Source organism: Oryzias latipes, chromosome 2, assembly GCF_053564925.1.
Source record: "Oryzias latipes strain Hd-rR chromosome 2, Olatipes_Hd-rR_3.1".
In the NCBI taxonomy this organism is placed as follows: Eukaryota; Metazoa; Chordata; class Actinopteri; order Beloniformes; family Adrianichthyidae; genus Oryzias; species Oryzias latipes.
Genome location: NC_136238.1, coordinates 48242479 through 48261208, shown reverse-complemented (window position 1 = coordinate 48261208; position 18730 = coordinate 48242479). Strand labels below are relative to the sequence as shown.

Below are 18730 nucleotides of genomic sequence, written 5' to 3'. Positions count from 1 at the left end.
TGCACGTTCAATCCAGTGTGTGCGTGACGGTTGACGGCGCTCTGAGAGCTTTGAGGGGGAGAGAGAAGAGAAGCAGGGCTGTTCTCTGTGTGGTTCTCTCTATGTTTCAGCCATCAGAATGCATGTTGACAGGAATATGTGAGGCCACGCCCACTGAGGAGGAGGAGCCTGTTCCACAGCAGGAGGAGCTGCAGGTTTCAACAGGAATCTGTGAGAAACAGCATCTGCAGCTGAAGGAAAGCAAACAGTTTTCTGTCACTGACATGTTGCTCTGTCTTCTCCTCTGTTAGGACCCTCCTCTTCATCACAGATGAAGCTCCGCCTCAAAACGTCCATGTTTGTTCTCCAACTTTCTGCTGATTCTGATCTGCTTCTTTCTGATTGGCCAGAACCTTCAGACCCAGAAGGCTCTGCTTTCTTCCTAGAACGTCTGGTTCTGCTGCTTCCTTCAGTTTCTGCTTCACTTCCTGTCAGAGCAGCACTCCCACTGCATCAGGATGAAGAGCAGGATCCACCCTCATCTTCATCCTGTCCTCATGGATCCAGAGTCTGCAGGACGATCCACAAACATCCTGCAGCATCTGAGAGGCAGATCACCTCCAAGAAGATGTCTGCATCAACCTGTCAATCACTCTGAAGCCCCGCCCCCTTCCATCACATCTGCTGGGTTCAGGAATCAGAGATGAATCCTGATCAAACCCTCAGAACCCAGAGCATTCTGGGAAATCATCTACAGCTTTTTTGTGAATTCACTTTGTTTCAGTTCAGAAAAAAGAGAGAAAAGTTTGAAACCAGAACCTGTTTGGATCCAGAATCTGTTTGGATCCAGAATCTGTTTGGATCCAGAATCTGTTTGGATCCAGAATCTGTTTAGATCCAGAACTTGTTTGGATCCAGAACAGACACCAGGAGCTGAGATGTGGAGACAATAGAGGAAAGATCAACATGAATCTTCATCTTCTCTGCATCTTCCTCACAAACAACAGCTCAGTGTGAGGAAGAGGAGCCACTGGGTCAGAGGTCATGTGATCAAATCCTGCAGAAGCTTTCAGGAGAAAGGCTGAAGCTGATTGGTCCAAAGCAAAAGCCTGACTGAAAAGAAAGAGACCAGAAGAAAAGGAGTTTTTCTTTCTATTTCTCTAAACAGCTGATCTGAAGACACAAACCTAAACAGTGACGACAAACAAGACTCAGCAGAATCAACACAACATGAGGAAGTGATGAGTTCTTAAAGCAAAGCAGAAGAGGAAGAAGCAGAATCTCTGATCTGAGCTGCAGCTGCTTCACACGGTGAGAAAAGACGAATCTAAAGACCTTTATGGAAAATCTACTTTCTTTGTTTCTGGAACTTTGTCTTCACTAACTTGACTGTTTGTCTCTGAATGTTTAGAGAAGATCTTCTTCTTTCTCTGCAAACTCTCATCTCTCTGCTGTTTACAGATTTGATCTCATTACTGATCAACAACTGAGGATCAATTCTCACTTATTGATCAGTTTCTGTTTCACTGATTTATGAAGAAAATTGAAACAAATAAATTTTTTTATTGTAGATTTTCACAGAACAAACTGTTGATGTTTACAGAAGTGAAAATGCTGACTCATCAAAGTGGTTCAGATCAGCTGACTGCTGCTTCCTGTCAGAACTTTCCAGAACCAGAAAGAAGAAAGAGTTTCTGTCAGAAACACAAACATCATGAAGCTCTGGAGGTCAAAGGTTTTAGATCTGACTCCAAACCTTCCTGATCTCCTCCATCCAAACCTGTGTGGAGGTCAAATGTCATGAGAAAGTCTCTGTTGGAGCTTTGAGAGGAAGAATTCATGTCTTTCTTTCGTTTCTCCTCATTCTTTGATTTCTGTCTGTTTTTCTTGATGCTTCATGTTTCCTGAAGTGTAGAAACAGGAAGTTTGTTGTTTCTGTTTCAAAGTGACTGAATGGAAATGTTGCTGCTGCAGCTCCATGTCTCCACCTGGTGGAGGGAGAGCAGAAGTGCAGCAGCTGATGGCCGCTTCCTCTGATGATGATGAGGAGGGTTTCCTCTGCAGGTGAAGGTGTGTGAGAGCTGATGTGGATCCAGTCAATCCAGCAGCATGGATCAGTGGGAGGAACCACAGGAGGGAGCCCCTCCCTCTAAGAAAATCAGAGATGGTAACCATGACAACCAGAGCAAAGCTCAGAGGTGAGATGAACATCTCCAACTGTCCATGATCTTCTCCATGTCAGAGCTCAGGACTCACACCAGCAACCTTCATTCTTCACAGGAACCAACCTGGACCTGGATCTGGATCTGGATCTGGACCTGGATCTGGATCTGGATCTGGATCTGGATCTGGATCCAGCTGGGGTTCCAAAAGTACTGACACAGAGGATTATTTAAATGCATGCAAAAACAGTCATTCAAGAGTGAAACAGTGAGTGTATAACCATCAGATACGTAAGTTAGTGTGTCAGATGCATGTTTTGAATTCATGTCACACATCTTTTATAAGGAGGCATTTCACTGCAGATCAGAACAAAAGTATGGAGTGATATTTCTGCCACCATGTTGCACACAAAACTTTCTAAGTTGAACACAAAACTTTCTACGTTTTTTGCTCAAAAAAATTTTTTTTTGCTAAAAAATTTTTTTTTTGCTTTCAAAAACGTTTTTTGCGTGTGCAAAACACATTTTTTTTACGTGCGTTGTGTCAAATCTCGCTTTTGTCTTCTCTTTGATTTTGCTGACTACTTTGAGCGCGATTTAGCGTGATATGACTGCCACTGGTATCGCCAAAAAGAAATTCGCATGCGTTGTGTGTCATCTCACCTTTTTCCTATCTTTGCTAAGTTAAGTTTCGGTTTGACGTGACCAAGCTGCCATCAAACAGCTGCTGATTGGTCCAGATTCTAACCAATCAAATCGCCATATGAATCCAACATGGTGTCTGCTAACGAGGCTCAGAGGCTGAACCAGCTCTTTTTACCCTCATTTTTGGATGAAGACGTTTTCATTTTTTAAATAATTCAGAATAATTCGTACTTTCTTTTTTTTTTTAGCATTCGTTCATTTGTATGAAGTCAGATTTGTGAATTTATGGCTGAGGATCTCCTGAAACTGTCATGTTTATCTGCTGATATTACATCAACAGGTCTGTGTGATCTGTGAATCCTGCAGAGCAAAATATTAGTCAAAAGTGTGATTTTCTTTAAGGTCTGTTTGTCAAAACAAAACAATAAAAAATTTAAAGCACATATTATTTTATGCTGCACACGTGTTTGGGATCAGATGAACAGCAGTAATAAGCAAAAGAATGATGGCTCACCACAGGAGACTCAATGCATTTATCAGAGGAAGCATTTTTAACTTTTATGTAAATTTTCACCAGTGTCTCATGTTTTAGAACTTGTGAGCGTTTGTCCAAAGTTTAAAAATGTTATTCATCAAAAATGCTATTTTCTCTTAATATTTCAACAATTATTTATTAAAATAAAACAAAAGTTCAGATACAAATCTTAAAAAGTTTAACTTCTTCCGGCTGGATGGAGTCGGAGCTCGGACGTTTTTTTTTTTTATTTTATTTTTTTTTTGCTGCAGACGTTTTAAACACGTTGGTCTCTACACTGACATGAATACATACTAAGCTCTGTTTTATTTTAGTTGCTTTGCTGCTTCTTCTGGGTTTTACTCTGAGACAAACGGGCCAGAGTGGTTGAAAACGGCAGAACCCTGTATGAACAGAACCGACACAAAGTGCAAAGTCAATGTCAGCCTCGGAGCACCGTCAATATGAGACAGAGACACTTGATTGGTTAGAATCTGGACCAATCAGCAGCTGTTTGATGGCAGCTTGGTCACATCAAACCGAAACTTAACTTAGCAAAGATAGGAAAAAGGTGAGATGACACACAACGCATGCGAATTTCTTTTTGGCGATGTCAGTGGCAGTCATATCACGCTAAGTCGCGCTCAAAGTAGTCAGCAAAATCAAAGATAGGACAAAAGCGAGATTTGAGACAACGCACGTAAAAAAATGTGTTTTGCACACGCAAAAAAAATTTTTGAAAGCAAAAAAAAAATAATTTTTAGCAAAAAAATGTTTTTTTGAGCAAAAAACTTAGAAAGTTTTGTGTTCAACATGGTGGCAGAAATATCACTCCATACAAAAGACATTCGTTTTTATAAAGCAAATGTTTTTTTTTTTTTATTGAGGATCCAACAAAGACTTGGACCTGGATCTGGATCTGGACCAGGATCCAGCTGTGGATCCTTTAGGAGTGACAAGTCAAGGGATTGGGTTCCTAACTTCAAGGACATCCATTCAGCAGTGGAACAGTGAGTGTTTGTCAGAGTTTTTGGAGGCTGGATTCTAGTTCAGATGATCAACAGTTTTCAGATGAAGGACTTGAGGTCTGGTTCAGTTCTGGATCTCTCTGATCAGACTCACTTGGAGCATCATGTGTGTGATGAGATCTTTTCAGTTGAGTCTTCTGAGAGTCTCTGAGAGACATCAGAGATGTTGGAGAAGAAAACATGTTGACTGCTGACTCTGACTGACAGCAGCTCCAGTCTAATGAGAAGAATCACTGCAGACTCCTAGGATTCAGATTTTCATGCTTTCCAAACATCACATTGTTCTAGTTGGACTTTCTCCATTTCTACATGGAGAATTGGAATCAGCTTTTCTAGAAAAAAGTCTGGATTGACTGACAGAAAATGCTGAAAGCTGGAAACTGTTGATCCAAACATGTCATGTTATTCCAGACTAAACAGCTCAGTCTGTGTTCATGTCAAAGTCCATCAGCTGTTCATGAAGAAGCAGATCCTCCAACACTCTGATGCTTTGGTGTTTGCAGAGGTCAACAGGTCACACAGAGAGTCCAGTCTGCAGCCTCCAGCTGTGGATTTCGGTTATTCTCTCTAAATGGGAACATTTCTTCTTCTCCTCATCCAAACCCCAGTTGTTGCCGGGTAGACTTTCAAGAATGTTCCTGTTTCTGAAACATGGATTTATTTCTGGAAGACGCCATTTTTGTCCCTAAATGTTGGATTCAGTCTGAATTCCAGTCCCACTCCCAGCATCCCTGCTCCTCTTTAGCTCCTCCTCTTCCTCCCGATCAAGCAGCAGCTTCCTTGTCTTTTTTTTAAATCACATTTCAATCAGGTTCTCCTGTTATGTAGCTTCATTCCATTAGCAATACATTAAGAAAAGCTTTGATAGTGAAATAAAGGAAAAGATGAAGTTTGTGCGCTTCATTTATTTCAGTTTTTGCATCAAGCATCTGTCACACATGAACTGTGTCTGCAGATGAAGTACAGATTAATTTCTTGATTCAATTCAATTCAATTCAATTTTATTTGTATAGCCCAAAATCACAACAACAGTCGTCTTGATGGGCTTCGAAGTAAAACATGAACTTAAAAGGATCACGAATACAAAGAGTTCAATAGGAAAATACTAAAATGAACTAACAAACTGACTAAGCTATACTGGCATCCCTGCCCTTAGACCCCCCTTCGCGGTAAGGAAAAACTCCCAAAAAAAACGGATTCCGGAAAAAACGAAGAAACCTCAGGGGTGCCCACATGAAGGAGGGATCCTCCCCCAGGACGGACAGGCGATTTACCAGAACTCTTAGAGAAGAATTAACTTATCTAAATCTGTCATTTTTTCCCGGCACTGCCCAGGCTGCATGGCGCCGACCACTTGCCTCTGAAACTGAGCCTCTGTGTGTCCTACAGCAGACAGCACTACCAACAGGAAGCAGGCGGACAGGGTCTTCATGACTGCTCTGGAGAAAACAATTTTACAGTGACAACCTGACTTACTTTGAGTTTCCACCGACGAATTCAGAGAGGACTTGTGGTTGAAGATCAGCACAGACGGTCTTTGAGGAGAGGTGTCTGCTGCTGCAGCAGATCCCTGTCTGTTATATACAGACCAGGCAGGCTAATTAGATCAGGTCGCCTTGAATAAATGCCTTCAATGTGAGCAAAATCAGTCAAGTCCATCGCCATTTCAGCTGATAATGCAAAACAAAGGGACAGTTAGACAAATCCACAGAATAAAGATAAGAAACACTAAGCTCTGAGAGCAGGACCATGGGTGAGGGTAAGTCTGGGTTTACAGGATCTACTGCTGTCCTCCACATGCTCCAGCGAGGACCTGACAACTTTGATGTTGGTGCTCCTGGTGTTCCTGATCTCGCTTCAGAAAATCAGATTCTTCTTTTGTAAAAGTTTTCATTTGAAATGTTTGTTTTTCATTGTGAAAATCTATCGGTTAGTCCGCACTCGCTCACATGTGGATGGATAGTTGATAGGTGGACGGTTGATGGATGGATGGATGGATGGATGGATGGATGGATGGATGGATGGATGGATGGATGGATGGATGGATGGAAGGATGGATGGATGGATGGATGGATGGATGGATGGATGGATGGATGGATGGATGGATGGATGGATGGATGAATGGATGGATAAAAGATGGATGGATGGATGGATGGATGGATGGATGGATGGATGGATGGATTGATAAAAGATGGATAGATGGATGGATGGATGGATGGATGGATGGATGGATGGATAGATGGATGGATGGATGGATGGATTGATAAAAGATGGATGGATGGATGGATGGATGGATGGATTGATAAAAGATGGATAGATGGATGGATGGATGGATGGATGGATGGATTGATAAAAGATGGATGGATGGATGGATGGATGGATGGATGGATGGATGGATTGATAAAAGATGGATGGATGGATGGATGGATGGATGGATGGATGGATGGATAGATGGATGGATGGATGGATGGATGGATGGATTGATAAAAGATGGATAGATGGATGGATGGATGGATGGATGGATGGATGGATAAAAGATGGATGGATGGATAAAAGATGGATGGATGGATTGATATTTTTTGATTTATTTATTTTTTATTTATTTTTATTTTATTTTTTATAGCCTGTTTTATTTTTGACAACTAGAAGAGAGAATTGCAACAATGTTTTTGTTTCTTCAATTCACAATTTTTGTCGTATTATTTTTTATTTATTTGTTACATTTAGTGTGTGTAGGGAGGGAGAGGGAAAGAATGTGTGGGGGTGGAAGAGAGTAAAAGGAAGAAAGGTGAAAAAGTGGGGGATACAAGCACTGAGTTATTAAGTTATTATTTTAAGCTGTAACGTTTATACCAGATCTGCTGGAAAGACAAATGTTACATCAAAGGTGAAAATCTACCACAAAGATGAGCGGAAAATATCTGCCCATCAATCCACTGTGGGTCAGGAGGAGGGATGAAGCAGACAGGGACAGACCAGGCGACAGCCATGGGGGCCACCGGGCGCAGGACACCGAGACAAGGGCCAAGTACGAAGCCAGGGCCCCCAGAACCCATGAGCCGCCCACCACCCGACTGGCGTCCCGTCTCCGCAAGCCAGCCCCGGCACGCGACCCGAGCAACCCAGAGATTGTGATCTCATGGTATTCAGTCTGCAGTGTCTGACGGTTTCCGCAGATCTGTCAGTCTGGTTCTTTCCTCTCTGACCTCCTTTGTTTCTTCTCAAAGAGGTCCCAGTTTACTCAGTACATGGTTGAATTGAACAGCCAGTTCACAGACGTCATTATGCTGCTGTTTCAGTTCGGAAACTTCATCCTGAAGCCGCTTCTTTTCATCTTCCAGTTTGGATTTTTCTTCAGAGATTCTGGTAAATTCATCTTTCCCCTCTTTCACTTCCTTGTCCTTCCTCTGGAGTTCCTTCTACAGTATTTTCATCAGTCATTAAGAATTTTGAACACATTTCTTACTACTTATTTGTGCAGATAAGTATATAACATGTGAAAATACTTTTGCTGATCACATTACCAACCTACTATGATGGGATTTCTGAGCCATTGTTCCATGTGCAACACTTGCTGTTTTGAGCAAAAAACCTGAAAGATTTTGTGCTCAAAAAATTATTTTGTACCTGAAACTCAACAAGTGCAAACAAAACCAGGAGCTGGAGGAAGTGGTCAGGGTTAGGGAAGTCTGGGAATCTCTACTTAGACTGCTGCCCCCGCAACCCGGTCCCGGATAAGCGGAGGAAGATGGATGGATTATTGAAAAAATGTGTTTTATAGTGAATGCAGTCCTTCGTATTTAAAGTGGCAGATGTGGCACTAAAAATGAATAACATCAACTAATCAACAAACATCAGAAACCCACACTGTGAGAAAGACTCCACACTTCTGACTGATGTTCACACCCACTTTATTCCTAATAGATAAGATTGGAACAGAACAATGAGACCCAAAATAAAAAACAGAGGAACAGTTCTAATGTCTACTAGAAAACAGGAATAACAAGAACACCAGACACAAACACCAGTCTGGTTCTTTATCAGCCTCTTCCTGAATACATTTTTAGGAATTTTTTTTCCTCACTTAACTTGGTCTAAAAAAATATAAACTGCAGTTACTACTTTTTGTTTAAATTAATAATCAAATGTTCACTTATTACATAAAAAGTGTCAGAATTAAAGACGTTTACAAAATCTTTCTTGTGTTGTCATGGTAACACACACATGAACAAACTAAAAGATAATTAAAATATTTTAAAAAATGAAAATATTTAAATTATCTGAAATACGAAAACCAAAGTGATTGGATTTGCTGCAGAGGTAGAGTGGTTGACCTCTGATCAGAAGATCACAGGTTCAATTACCACTTTGCCCGTCCATGTGTCAAAGTGTCATTGGACAAAACTGAACCCCACATTGATCCTGGTGGTTATAGGTTAGTGCCAGTGTGAGACAGCACAGCTGCCATCAGTGTGTGAATGGGGGTGAATGGGATTGAATGTTTAGTAGTTTGGGCTTTCAAAAAAGGTACATTAGCGGTATATTCCATGCTTATTTGGCAACATAAAAACAAGGCTTGAAATATTTAATTCTAAAAATCATAATTTCAAATAAAATACTAGTTTCCGTCTTTATGGAAGAAAATTTGTACTTTTTCCAAATCTCTTCCTCTGCTCATGTAAACCCCATGTTTTTACTGCACAAGTTCTCTGCTCCAAGTTTTCTTGCGCTTAGTTTTTAATGAATCCTTTATTAAACTGTTTCAAAATGTTTTTCTCTTGTGAATTATCATGTGTGTTTTGAGATGAGATATACGATTAAAACTTTTGTCACATTCTTTACAACAAAAAGGCTTTTCTCCTGTGTGAGTTCTCATGTGTGTTTTGAGATTATGAACAAGACTAAAACTTTTTTTACATTCTTTACAAGAAAAAGGCTTTTCTCCTGTGTGAATTCTCATGTGTGTTTTAAGATTAGATATTTGACTGAAACTTTTGTCACATTCTTTACAAGAAAAAGGCTTTTCTCCTGTATGAGTTCTTGTGTGTTTTTTTAGACTAGACAAATCACTAAAACCTTTAGCACATTCTATACAAGAAAAAGGCTTTTCTCCTGTGTGAGTTCTCATGTGTGTTTTGAGATGAGATATACGATTAAAACTTTTGTCACATTCTTTACAAGAAAAAGGCTTTTCTCCTGTGTGAGTTCTCATGTGTGTTTTGAGATGAGATATACGATTAAAACTTTTGTCACATTCTTCACATGAAAAAGGCTTTTCTCCTGTGTGAGTTCTCATGTGTGTTTTGAGATGAGATATACGATTAAAACTTTTGTCACATTCTTTACAAGAAAAAGGCTTTTCTCCTGTGTGAGTTCTCATGTGTCTTATGAGATCAGATATTTGACTAAAACTTCCACCGCATTCTTTACATGAAAATTGTTTCTCTCCTGTATGAAATCCTACATGAAAAGGTTTGATAGTGATTCTTGAGCTTTCACCAGACTTCAAAAAGGAAAAAAAATTCTGCGCTGGAGATTCTTTGTGTTTCTTAACCAAATCGTCCTTCTTTGATTTTTCACTAACATCAGAGTCACACTGACTTTCTGACATGTGAGAGCTGTCCACACTTTGGACAAGACTTCTGTCTCTCCTCTTCCTCTGATCTCTATTCTGTGGGTCTGTCTCTTCATCTGTAGTTGATGTTGATTCTTCATCTTGGTTTCCTTCTTCATCCTGACTATCAGTTACATTAAAGCTCTGTTGATTGTTTAGATCTGCTTCACTGTTCTCATCTTCCTCATACGTAGGAATCTCCATCAAGGTATCAGTCTCCTGCTTCAGATCAATCTGCTCTTCATCCTGACTGATGCAGAGTTCCTCTGGCTCCTCTTTAATCAGTGGTGGTTCTGGTTTCTGTAGTCTATCTTTAATCTGTGGAAGTTGTTGTTCCTCTACAGTTTGTGGAGGTTCTGGTTCCTCATGTTCCACTCTGAAGTTCCACTGTTGGTTGTTTAGATCTACTTTACTTTTCTCATCTTCCTCATAAGTTGGTATCTCCATCAAGGTATCAGTCTCCTGCTTCAGATCAAGCTGACTGTTGTAGAACCCTTCTTGCTCCTCTTTAATCGTTGATGGTTGTGGTTCCTCCGGTTCCTCTTTATAAAGCGGAGGGTCCGGTTACTCCAGTTCAACTCTGAAGTTCCTTTGCTGGTTGAAGAGATTTTCATCTTCAGTCACCCAATGCTGGGGGAGGACTGCAGAAACACAAAATGAGACATTTTTATGTTTTAGGGTTTTGTGTGTTGTTAATATTCACTATTAACTGATCATCTTAAAACACCAATTGTCTGTGAAGACTCACAGAAGTAGGATTAAAAATGCCATGTGGACATTATCATTTTCAAATTTGAAAAAGTTTCACCTCTTACCCAAATTGTCAATTCTGAAATAGCGGGTGAAAGAGCTAGTTTAAATGTGCTCCTGGGGGAGGAGTCAGACCTGAATCTGGATAGTATTGTCTATTTAGACTAAATGGTTTTAGGTCTTTAGAAGTCCTTTGTTCTCAGCTGTAGTTGGGAAGACAGTGGCTACCCTCCCCAACCTGGTAATCTCTTTCAGCTGTTAATGACCTAAGTGAAACTGGTTTGTTTGTCTGGGACTGATTTAAACCTGAGACCACCAGTCTTATTAAGATACTGTTTATCTTTCTTGACAAATATGGCATCTTTCACTCCTCGCTAAAACCATCCTTTCTCTCTGGCTAATACTCAAACCTCGCTATCCTGGAAGCAGTTGTTTGTGGCCTTCAGGTGAAGTGTACTGCAGACTTGGGTCCACTTGAGTTGGTTCTTTGATGTTGTTAATGCAGCTAGAAGCACAACCTATACAAGCGGCTTTACCAACATGACAGAACCAACTCAAGTGGACCTGTATTGGCTCGAGCAGGGGAACCAACCAGCCAGGTGAGGGGGCCCCCCTTCCGGCATCCGGGAGCAAGGGGGAACCCCGCCATTAGGGCCCTGAGCCACATGACAGGCGCTGCGCTGTACTGGGTGGCAGCCATTGGTGCCACTGGAAGCCAGACACTAAGACCCAGGCCAAGGAGGGAGCCAGGACCAAGGAGCTGCCCACCACCCAGCCGGTGCCTCGTCACCTCAAGCAAGCCCCGGTGCCTGACCCAAGCAGCTTCAGAGAGCTTCACTGCTTTGTAGAAGGTAACATACCTATGTGGTGGAGCTGCAGGTGTGGTTTCCAGATGACATCCAGCAGTCTGCGCTGACGACAGAGCTCCTCCTCGTACTGGACGATGGTTCCTTCACAGAGTCTGCAGATTTCTTCAGCAGCAGCAGCTAGTCGCTCGCTGATCAACTCTCTCAGAGACTGAAGGGAAGACATGGTTCCTGCTCCGATCTTCAGCTCCAACTCCCACAAACACCGCCGTCCTCTTCACTGCAGCTCCGATCGATCATCTGCTAGTCTCACAATCACAGCAAAAAGGTTCAAACAGAACTTTTCTCCTGGTTGGAGATTTTCCTGAAAGTTCCTGTGATCCTGCAGGAGTCAGTTCTGCTCAGCCTGCAGACCAAACAGAAAAGACTCTGGAAGCTTCCACATGGGAAACTTCAAGACAAAGAATCCAAACAACAACATCTGATTGGTTGACTTTTGGAGGGAAAGCTGCAACAGTCTTCTGTGATTGGTTCAGCCGTCCCTGCCCCCACTAGTCCACTGCACAGGGGGCAACATTCCAGGGGGGGGGTTGGTAATCTCCTCCTTCTATTGTTTCTGCCCCACTGGCTCTTTCAAAATAAAGGCTTGTTGTAGCAGAAACATGAATGGAACATCAGAATGGACTCAAACTGCTGCTGGTTTCAAAGCCTCCTTCTCAACTTCCAGCTGAACTCTTCATGAGTTTGAGCGTCTGTGACAAACTCTACAGTTGAACAACAGCAGTGAAAATCTCCATGGATGTCAACTGGGAGAGAATCAACAGGAGATTTCCAAGAGTTTCTGCAGGAACTCATCACAAAGTCAGGAGCTGCAAGGCCTGATGGGAGATCTGGGATCCTATTCTGACATGAAGGAAACTCTTTCATCTGACACGATCACTTTATGTTAACATGAAGATGGATCCCAGTGATTCAGCTGAAAAACATCCCATAATACTGTTCTAGATGGTTCTAGAGTGGTGTGGAGATTTCCTGTTTCTTTTTCCTGTTTCTCCAGAAACTAGAAGTCAAAGCTGAAAGCAGAAGCTGCAAACTGAGTCTGTGAGGCCGATTTTCCAGCAGCACATCCTCCTCATCTGCTGCTGAGATGGAATGATGAAGCTCAGCTGAGGAACAGCAGGTTTCCTCTCACATGTTCCTGATGCAGAAAACCCTGTTTCATATCAAGTCATCCACATCATGAAGGATCAACATGTTTGACTGAATTTACATGAAAAGAAAAGACGTCAAAGAAATCTGTCCATACGGGAAAGACTGAATGAATCCAAGTTTTTACCAGATAGACAGAACTTTGATGAAGAACATCAAGAAATCACCAATAAATGCTGATCTGGAACATTCTGTCTGGGAGTCTGACTGACACTTTGACACTTTCTACATTCTGCTTTGATCCGGGTCTGAACCTGCTTTCCTGCCACCACAACACATCCAATCCCAGCCCAGAACCTGAAGCTGGTTCTGAACATGAAGCCGGTCTTCAGGGACAGCAGGACTGATGAGTTAGTGATCTTCTCAGATGGACTTCAGACCCCTTAGAGCTGAAACTCTCACTTTTCTCTAGGAATCAGCTTCTTGTTGACGACACACTGCTGCAGTCAGGGGAACACACAAGAAACACACACACACAAAGACACACAAAGGGGGAGGAGCTTAGCTCAGCCATTGAAGTCATGGTTGAACTCTTCTGGGACTGATTTTAGACACAGAAAGCGCTCGTGTTGTAATCAATAAGATGATTGGTCAGCTTTAGCATCAATGGAAACATCACATGGTCTTTCATTAAAGTCCATTTAGATCATAGTTACAGAAAGAAGAACTGATCAGAAGTCATGAATCAATGGATATTCAGAAACATTCAGAATATTTCACTAGTCTGATTGGAATCACTCTATTCAATAGAAACCATCAAGAAAATAGAGATTTTCTCTCCTGACCTCATTATTCATGTGAATTTATCAGCCGTAATTCAGACAAATGGAGCCAGTAATTCCAGAATAATCCTCACATAGATGTTGTGTGTGGAGCCCGTTTTCCTTTAGATGATCCAGCTCTTGGTCCACTGAACCTCCAACCTTCTTCCATTTGTTCAGCTGCTGGACAGAACAAAGAAAAACAACCAGATGTTTTTGCTGAGTCAGGAAAATGCCTGTTGGAGCTCCAACATGATTGTTGACGGTGTTCCTCCTCTTTCTGCTCCGCTGACGTCCTCATTTTCAGTTTCCTGATCAGACAAACTAAACTCTTTTCCAGCTTTGAATCATCAGAATATGAAGAAACTTCCACCTTTGTGCCACATGCTCAGAGAATCCACTTCCAGAACAGCAGAGATTCCCGCCACATGTGACAGAGCATCCAGGTGATCTCCAACTACAGTACATCATCACCTGCCTGTGACAGTCACACCTCCATTCTAGATGCAGCCAATGACCTCTAGGCTGTTTGAGGCTCAGAACAACATGACCATCCCTCCTCCTGGCCACCAGCTGCTCTGTCTCACAATGGCTGCCATGAGGAAGACTCCATGAAGAGTTAACGCCCAGAGGTCTGCTGGACCAGACACCATTCCTGACAGAGTGATCAGAGAGTGCAGAGCAGCTGCTAGACGTCTGATGTCTGACAGCAAATCTTCTAGCAGATGTCAGCTCCATCCCATCAGACGTTAGCTGACAGACTGGGGGCCATGAGCTGGAACAGCAGTCAGAAACAGTCAGAGGGTGGAGATGGGCTGCAGGTGAAGCAGGAGTCCCCGCCAGAAAAGACGCTCAGAACTCCTCCTCTTCTTCAGCTTTCTCAGGGATGAAGCAGAAAATGCTTTTTCCAGAAACATCCCTCCTGCCTCAACCCACTTCTGTCAAATAGGAACTTCTGGAGCTGCTGGAGTCAGCTTGTTTCCATGGCAATGGCTGATGAAGGACAGCAGTTTATGTAAAGTGAGACTGGAACATTGATGTTTATACTAAAATGACTGTTTCTGTTATCAAAAGCTGCAGAAAGAAGAGACTCAGCGTTTTCCAGCAGCTTCTTCCTGCAAAAAAGAAGCAGCAGCCATGAAGGGACTGAGGACAGACGGACATCCAGCCAGAATCCAAGCAGCACCTTCATCCTGATGAAGCTCCGCCTTCTGACCTTCATCAGTCATCTCCAGGCTCCGCCCCCAGTCTGCAGCAGCTTCATCTGCTGCCTCCATCCTCTCTCTGTGAGTCTCTGCAGAGTTTTTCTGCAGCTGCTGGTTTTTCTGCAGCAGCAGCAGCAGCATCAGAGCCAGAGAGCCAAAGAAAGTGGAAAGTCTGAGAAGGAAGCAGCTCTGAAGCTCTGCAGCTGACGGTGCAGCTTCAGGACTCATGAGGAGGAGCACATGCACGGCTCTGATGCTGCTGAACGTCTGACTGAGATGATCCACATTCAGAAGAGAGTTTCAGAGTGAAAGACGTGTGGAAGAAGAGAATCCTGAAGGTTTCTGTGCAGACATGAACTCAGTCAGAGAGCGTCTGAATGTTGGAGGATCCAGAAGAAACCAGGAGCTCATGAAGGTGGTTCTGTTGGAGCAGAGAGCAGAACTCTGATCCCAGTTTCAGGAACAATGCAGGCTCATGTTCTGGACTGAAGAGTTCTCCTGAAATGTTCTGTTCAGACTTCTTCAGGATCACATCTGTGTGTGAATGTGGAGCTTTGTCTGAACCAAGCTGCAGCTAGTTCACTTTGAAGCTCCTTCAGGCTCACACAGCAACAATGACAAAGACTGAAGCTGCTGTGCTGCCCTCTAGTGGCAGACATGGCATCTGCAGCACACATTTCTGCATTTCTCAACATTTTTGAAGCTCATCCAGAGAATGCCAAAAGTCTGCAAAGCAGTAATCAAAGCTAAAGGTGGCTACTATGAAGAACCTACAATATGACATATTCTCAGTTGTTTCACACTTTTTTGTTATGGATAGAATTCCACATGTGTTCATTCATAGTTTTGATGCCTTCAGTGTGAATCTACAATTTTCATAGTCATGAAAATAAAGAAAACTCTTTGAATGAGAAGGTGTGTCCAAACTTTTAGTCTGTACTGTCAATAAAAATGTTTAGTGTTTTTTTGTCTTAACCTGAAAAAAATCTGTGAATTTATTTAAATCTACCCCAGTTTTTTATTGAAAAAATATTTGAAGACACAGAAACAAGAAACAGCTTTAAAATCTTTGCAGATTGTCGGTGAAAAATGTTTGCATTCCAAAGATCTTTAATTTTTTCACAATGCAGCGCCTCCTCCTCCACTTTCCTCATTGAGGCAGCAGAAGCTCCTCCTCTTCTTCAGCTTCCTCCAACTCCAGCTAGACCTCGCTGTTCTCACAGACCATGTGGCCTAATGGACAAGGCGTCTGACTTCGGATCAGAAGATTGAGGGTTCAAATCCCTTCATTGTCAAAAGCAGAACTTCCAGAGACTGACAGATGGAGGAACTGCAGCAACGTTTCCTGGAAAACCTCCACATTTCACTGAAACCATGTTGGAACTTTGTCCATGAGGTCACATGGTCTGGATGAAGCCCCAGTTCCAGCTGACAGAAGTCTGCTTCTGATCCATCAGATCTACCTAGCAACAGAAGCAAAGCTTCACGTGTTGCAGCAACAGTTTCCATGTTTGGGAGGATCTTCTGAAGAACAGCTCAGTTCCAGATCACATCATGATGTTTGATGTTTTCTTCATTCCAGGAAATCATCTGTGTCTCCTTTGATCTGTGCTGAGTCAGCACTTTGACTTCTTTTCAACTTTAGATCCATCATTTACAATCAAGGATTTATTGATAAATAGGATTTATTGACAGAAAATAAAGAGTAAATGTATTTCTCATCCAGCAGTGATTGTGAGTCTTTTATTTTGAAATTCCTCAAGGATGATCATCATGGTGGGATTTCTAGATCTGCATGAACTCATCCTGAATCCAAAAGACACTGGAGCATCAAAGAATCCAACCCATCTCTGCCAACATGAGGCTCTTACTTTGAAAAGTCTCAGACTTCCTGCAGGGAAACAGGCTTTCTGCTGCTGCACTGACAGATGTGCACGAGCTTGAAAGAGCTTCCTGACTGAGGAGCTGCAGACTTTCTCCTGCAGAGCAGCAGCTGACTTCAGCGTCGTCATGGGAACACAGTCTGCTGCTGCTTCTGGAAACGTCTTCAAGGCTGTGGTGGGACTTGTTGGTCTGGAGGACAGATTCTGGGAGCAAATGCTGCTTCAGCTTCAAGCTTCAGCTCTTTTCTTCTGGCAGAGCTTAGAAGAAATGGAAACCTCCTTTGTTCTGACTGTTTGCTCCAAATCCCAGATTCAGGAATTCCTCCAAGAAGTTCAGCTCAGAGATCATCAGCAGAGAAAAGCCTGAAGTTCTGATGACAACAGAACATGATCAATATTATTGATCCACATGGAATCCAGAAGAAACTCTGAGGTGAAGACATGAAGACACAAGCTTCAGAGACATGAGGACAAGTCAGAGTGGATTCATTCTGGACTTTCTTCTCACATCTTTGTCTTTGATCCTTCAAATCTTCTGAAATCTGATCCTCCATGGATTGTTTTTGTGGGATCAGATCCAGAGTTGCTGAAAGTTCTGCTGCCCTCTGCTGGTCAAAGTGTCCAAACAGCAGAGAGGAGATTCTCTGGGATTCCTTGGAGTCCAGATTCTCCTGGATGTGAACAGTCTCTGCTTCTGGAACAGAAGAGTCCTTCTCAGAGCAGCATTGAGGATCTGTTCTGTCCGGCTGAGAGCGCTCCCTGCTGGTAGGAGACAGAAGCACATCAGCTGCTTTTCTTTGGCCGTTCAGAAACAGTCTGGAGACTCTAAAAAACCTCCACTTCCTGCAGAGCATCATGTTTGATCCTCTTCCTTCAGAAACGGCTCCATTGTTCCATGGCTCAGCAGTTTGACTAAAGCAGCTGAGAGTCTGGATGCAAACAGACCTCAGCAGCTCATCCAGAACGCCATGACAGAAGCACATGCAGCAGCACGTGCACGCTCCCAGAGAGCAGCAGCTGATCCAAGTCCTGAGACCTTTCTGTTCTGCTTGGAGCACACTTCAACATGAACTTCATTTCCCATCATTCCATCTGTCAGGAGAGAACAGCTGCAATCAGCTTCCTTCAGGAATGACTGCAGGTAGAAGGATCTTTCATTCTTCAGCACCACCAGGACCCACATCCAGCCCATCAACAGAAATAAATACAATTACAACGTACTATTCTATATTAACAACTAACTGCTACCTATCTAACTAATGAACTAACTACGTAGGTGTTGTAGATTGACTGTGTGTGAGCGTGCTGCGTCGTGTGTAGAACTAGGAGGAGACGCGCACACACGTGTGTTGGGGATGCCTGTTGATCCTTCTGCAGCGGACAGCTCTCTAGCTGCATGCGAGGCAACATGTAGTGATTTTCATCGCACTTTAACAGCGCGCGTTCATGTTTGGTGTTACAGAGTGACTGAGAACAGTAATACCCCCCGCCCCCCCCAACACAAAATCCTCCGGCGGGCGGCCGTGTCGTGCACTTAAGAACGCACGCAGCTTGTAATGGAAATGAATGCAATGAAAAATAATAATTAGAATGCAGTTAATTTGTCGTATTTCCTCACGAGACGGAAACTTCTGTTGTAGAATGAGGATGTGCTTCTGAAAGTGCCGCCTGTGTGTGAGAGTAAGAGGAGCCACGTGCAGCGCAGAGGCAGACAGCGAGAGCGCGCGGCGCCTATGAGAGACAATGACAGGCACAGAGGGAGAGAAGGAGAGAATATTCTGATAGAAAGAAGGAAAGTCTGAACACAGGACTAGCAGAAAAAGGAAATTATCAGCAAAGATGAATGTGTTTAATGTGTTTATTATAGTTCCAATCACGGACCATATGCTGAACTAAAAAAAGAAAAAAAAAGTGCAGTGATGCGGTGATGACCTCATCACCGCGGTGATGAGGTTATCGTCACAGCCCTAGTCATGGCACTTTTGAGCAGTTTCAGTCAGGTTTTCAGAGCTCTCTCCACTGAAACAGCCCTTCTCAGAGTCACTAATGACATCCTGATGCAGGAAAATGCTCTGTGCTACTGCTACTGGACTTGACCACAGCCTTTGACACTGTTGACCGTTATGTCCTCCTGGACAGACTTTTAAACCGCGGGATGTTTTTAAAATACAGAT

The 18730-nt window shown here is 42.8% G+C and overlaps 2 protein-coding genes, 1 long non-coding RNA gene and 1 other non-coding gene across 5 annotated transcripts in view; 3 read left to right on the top strand and 1 right to left on the bottom strand.

The window, feature by feature from the left end:
- LOC144988990 (NLR family CARD domain-containing protein 3-like) overlaps positions 1-18730 on the top strand; it is a 204704-nt gene that overhangs the window by 46389 nt on the left and 139585 nt on the right. The gene's annotated exons all lie outside the window — the stretch shown is intronic.
- The window catches only part of LOC144989075 (protein NLRC3-like), a 97902-nt gene continuing 80327 nt past the window's right edge, over positions 1156-18730 (top strand). The window contains exons 1-4 of one of the 2 annotated variants that reach the window (XM_078941001.1): positions 1156-1290; positions 2044-2177; positions 2260-2409; positions 4188-4310. In XM_078941001.1, the coding sequence (XP_078797127.1) occupies positions 2089-2177; positions 2260-2409; positions 4188-4310 (362 nt within the window). In that variant the 5' untranslated portion in view covers positions 1156-1290; positions 2044-2088. The remainder of the gene's footprint in view (positions 1291-2043; positions 2178-2259; positions 2410-4187; positions 4311-18730) is intronic. The other variant, XM_078941002.1, reaches the window with a different exon arrangement.
- Positions 8223-12446, bottom strand: LOC111948912 (uncharacterized). The gene is made up of 2 exons (XR_013653724.1): positions 11553-12446; positions 8223-10583 (listed from the first exon to the last, which is right to left on the bottom strand). It is a non-coding gene; the product is annotated as an uncharacterized LOC111948912 (long non-coding RNA).
- Positions 15896-15968, top strand: trnar-ucg (transfer RNA arginine (anticodon UCG)). Its single transcript has one exon. It is a non-coding gene; the product is annotated as a tRNA-Arg (tRNA).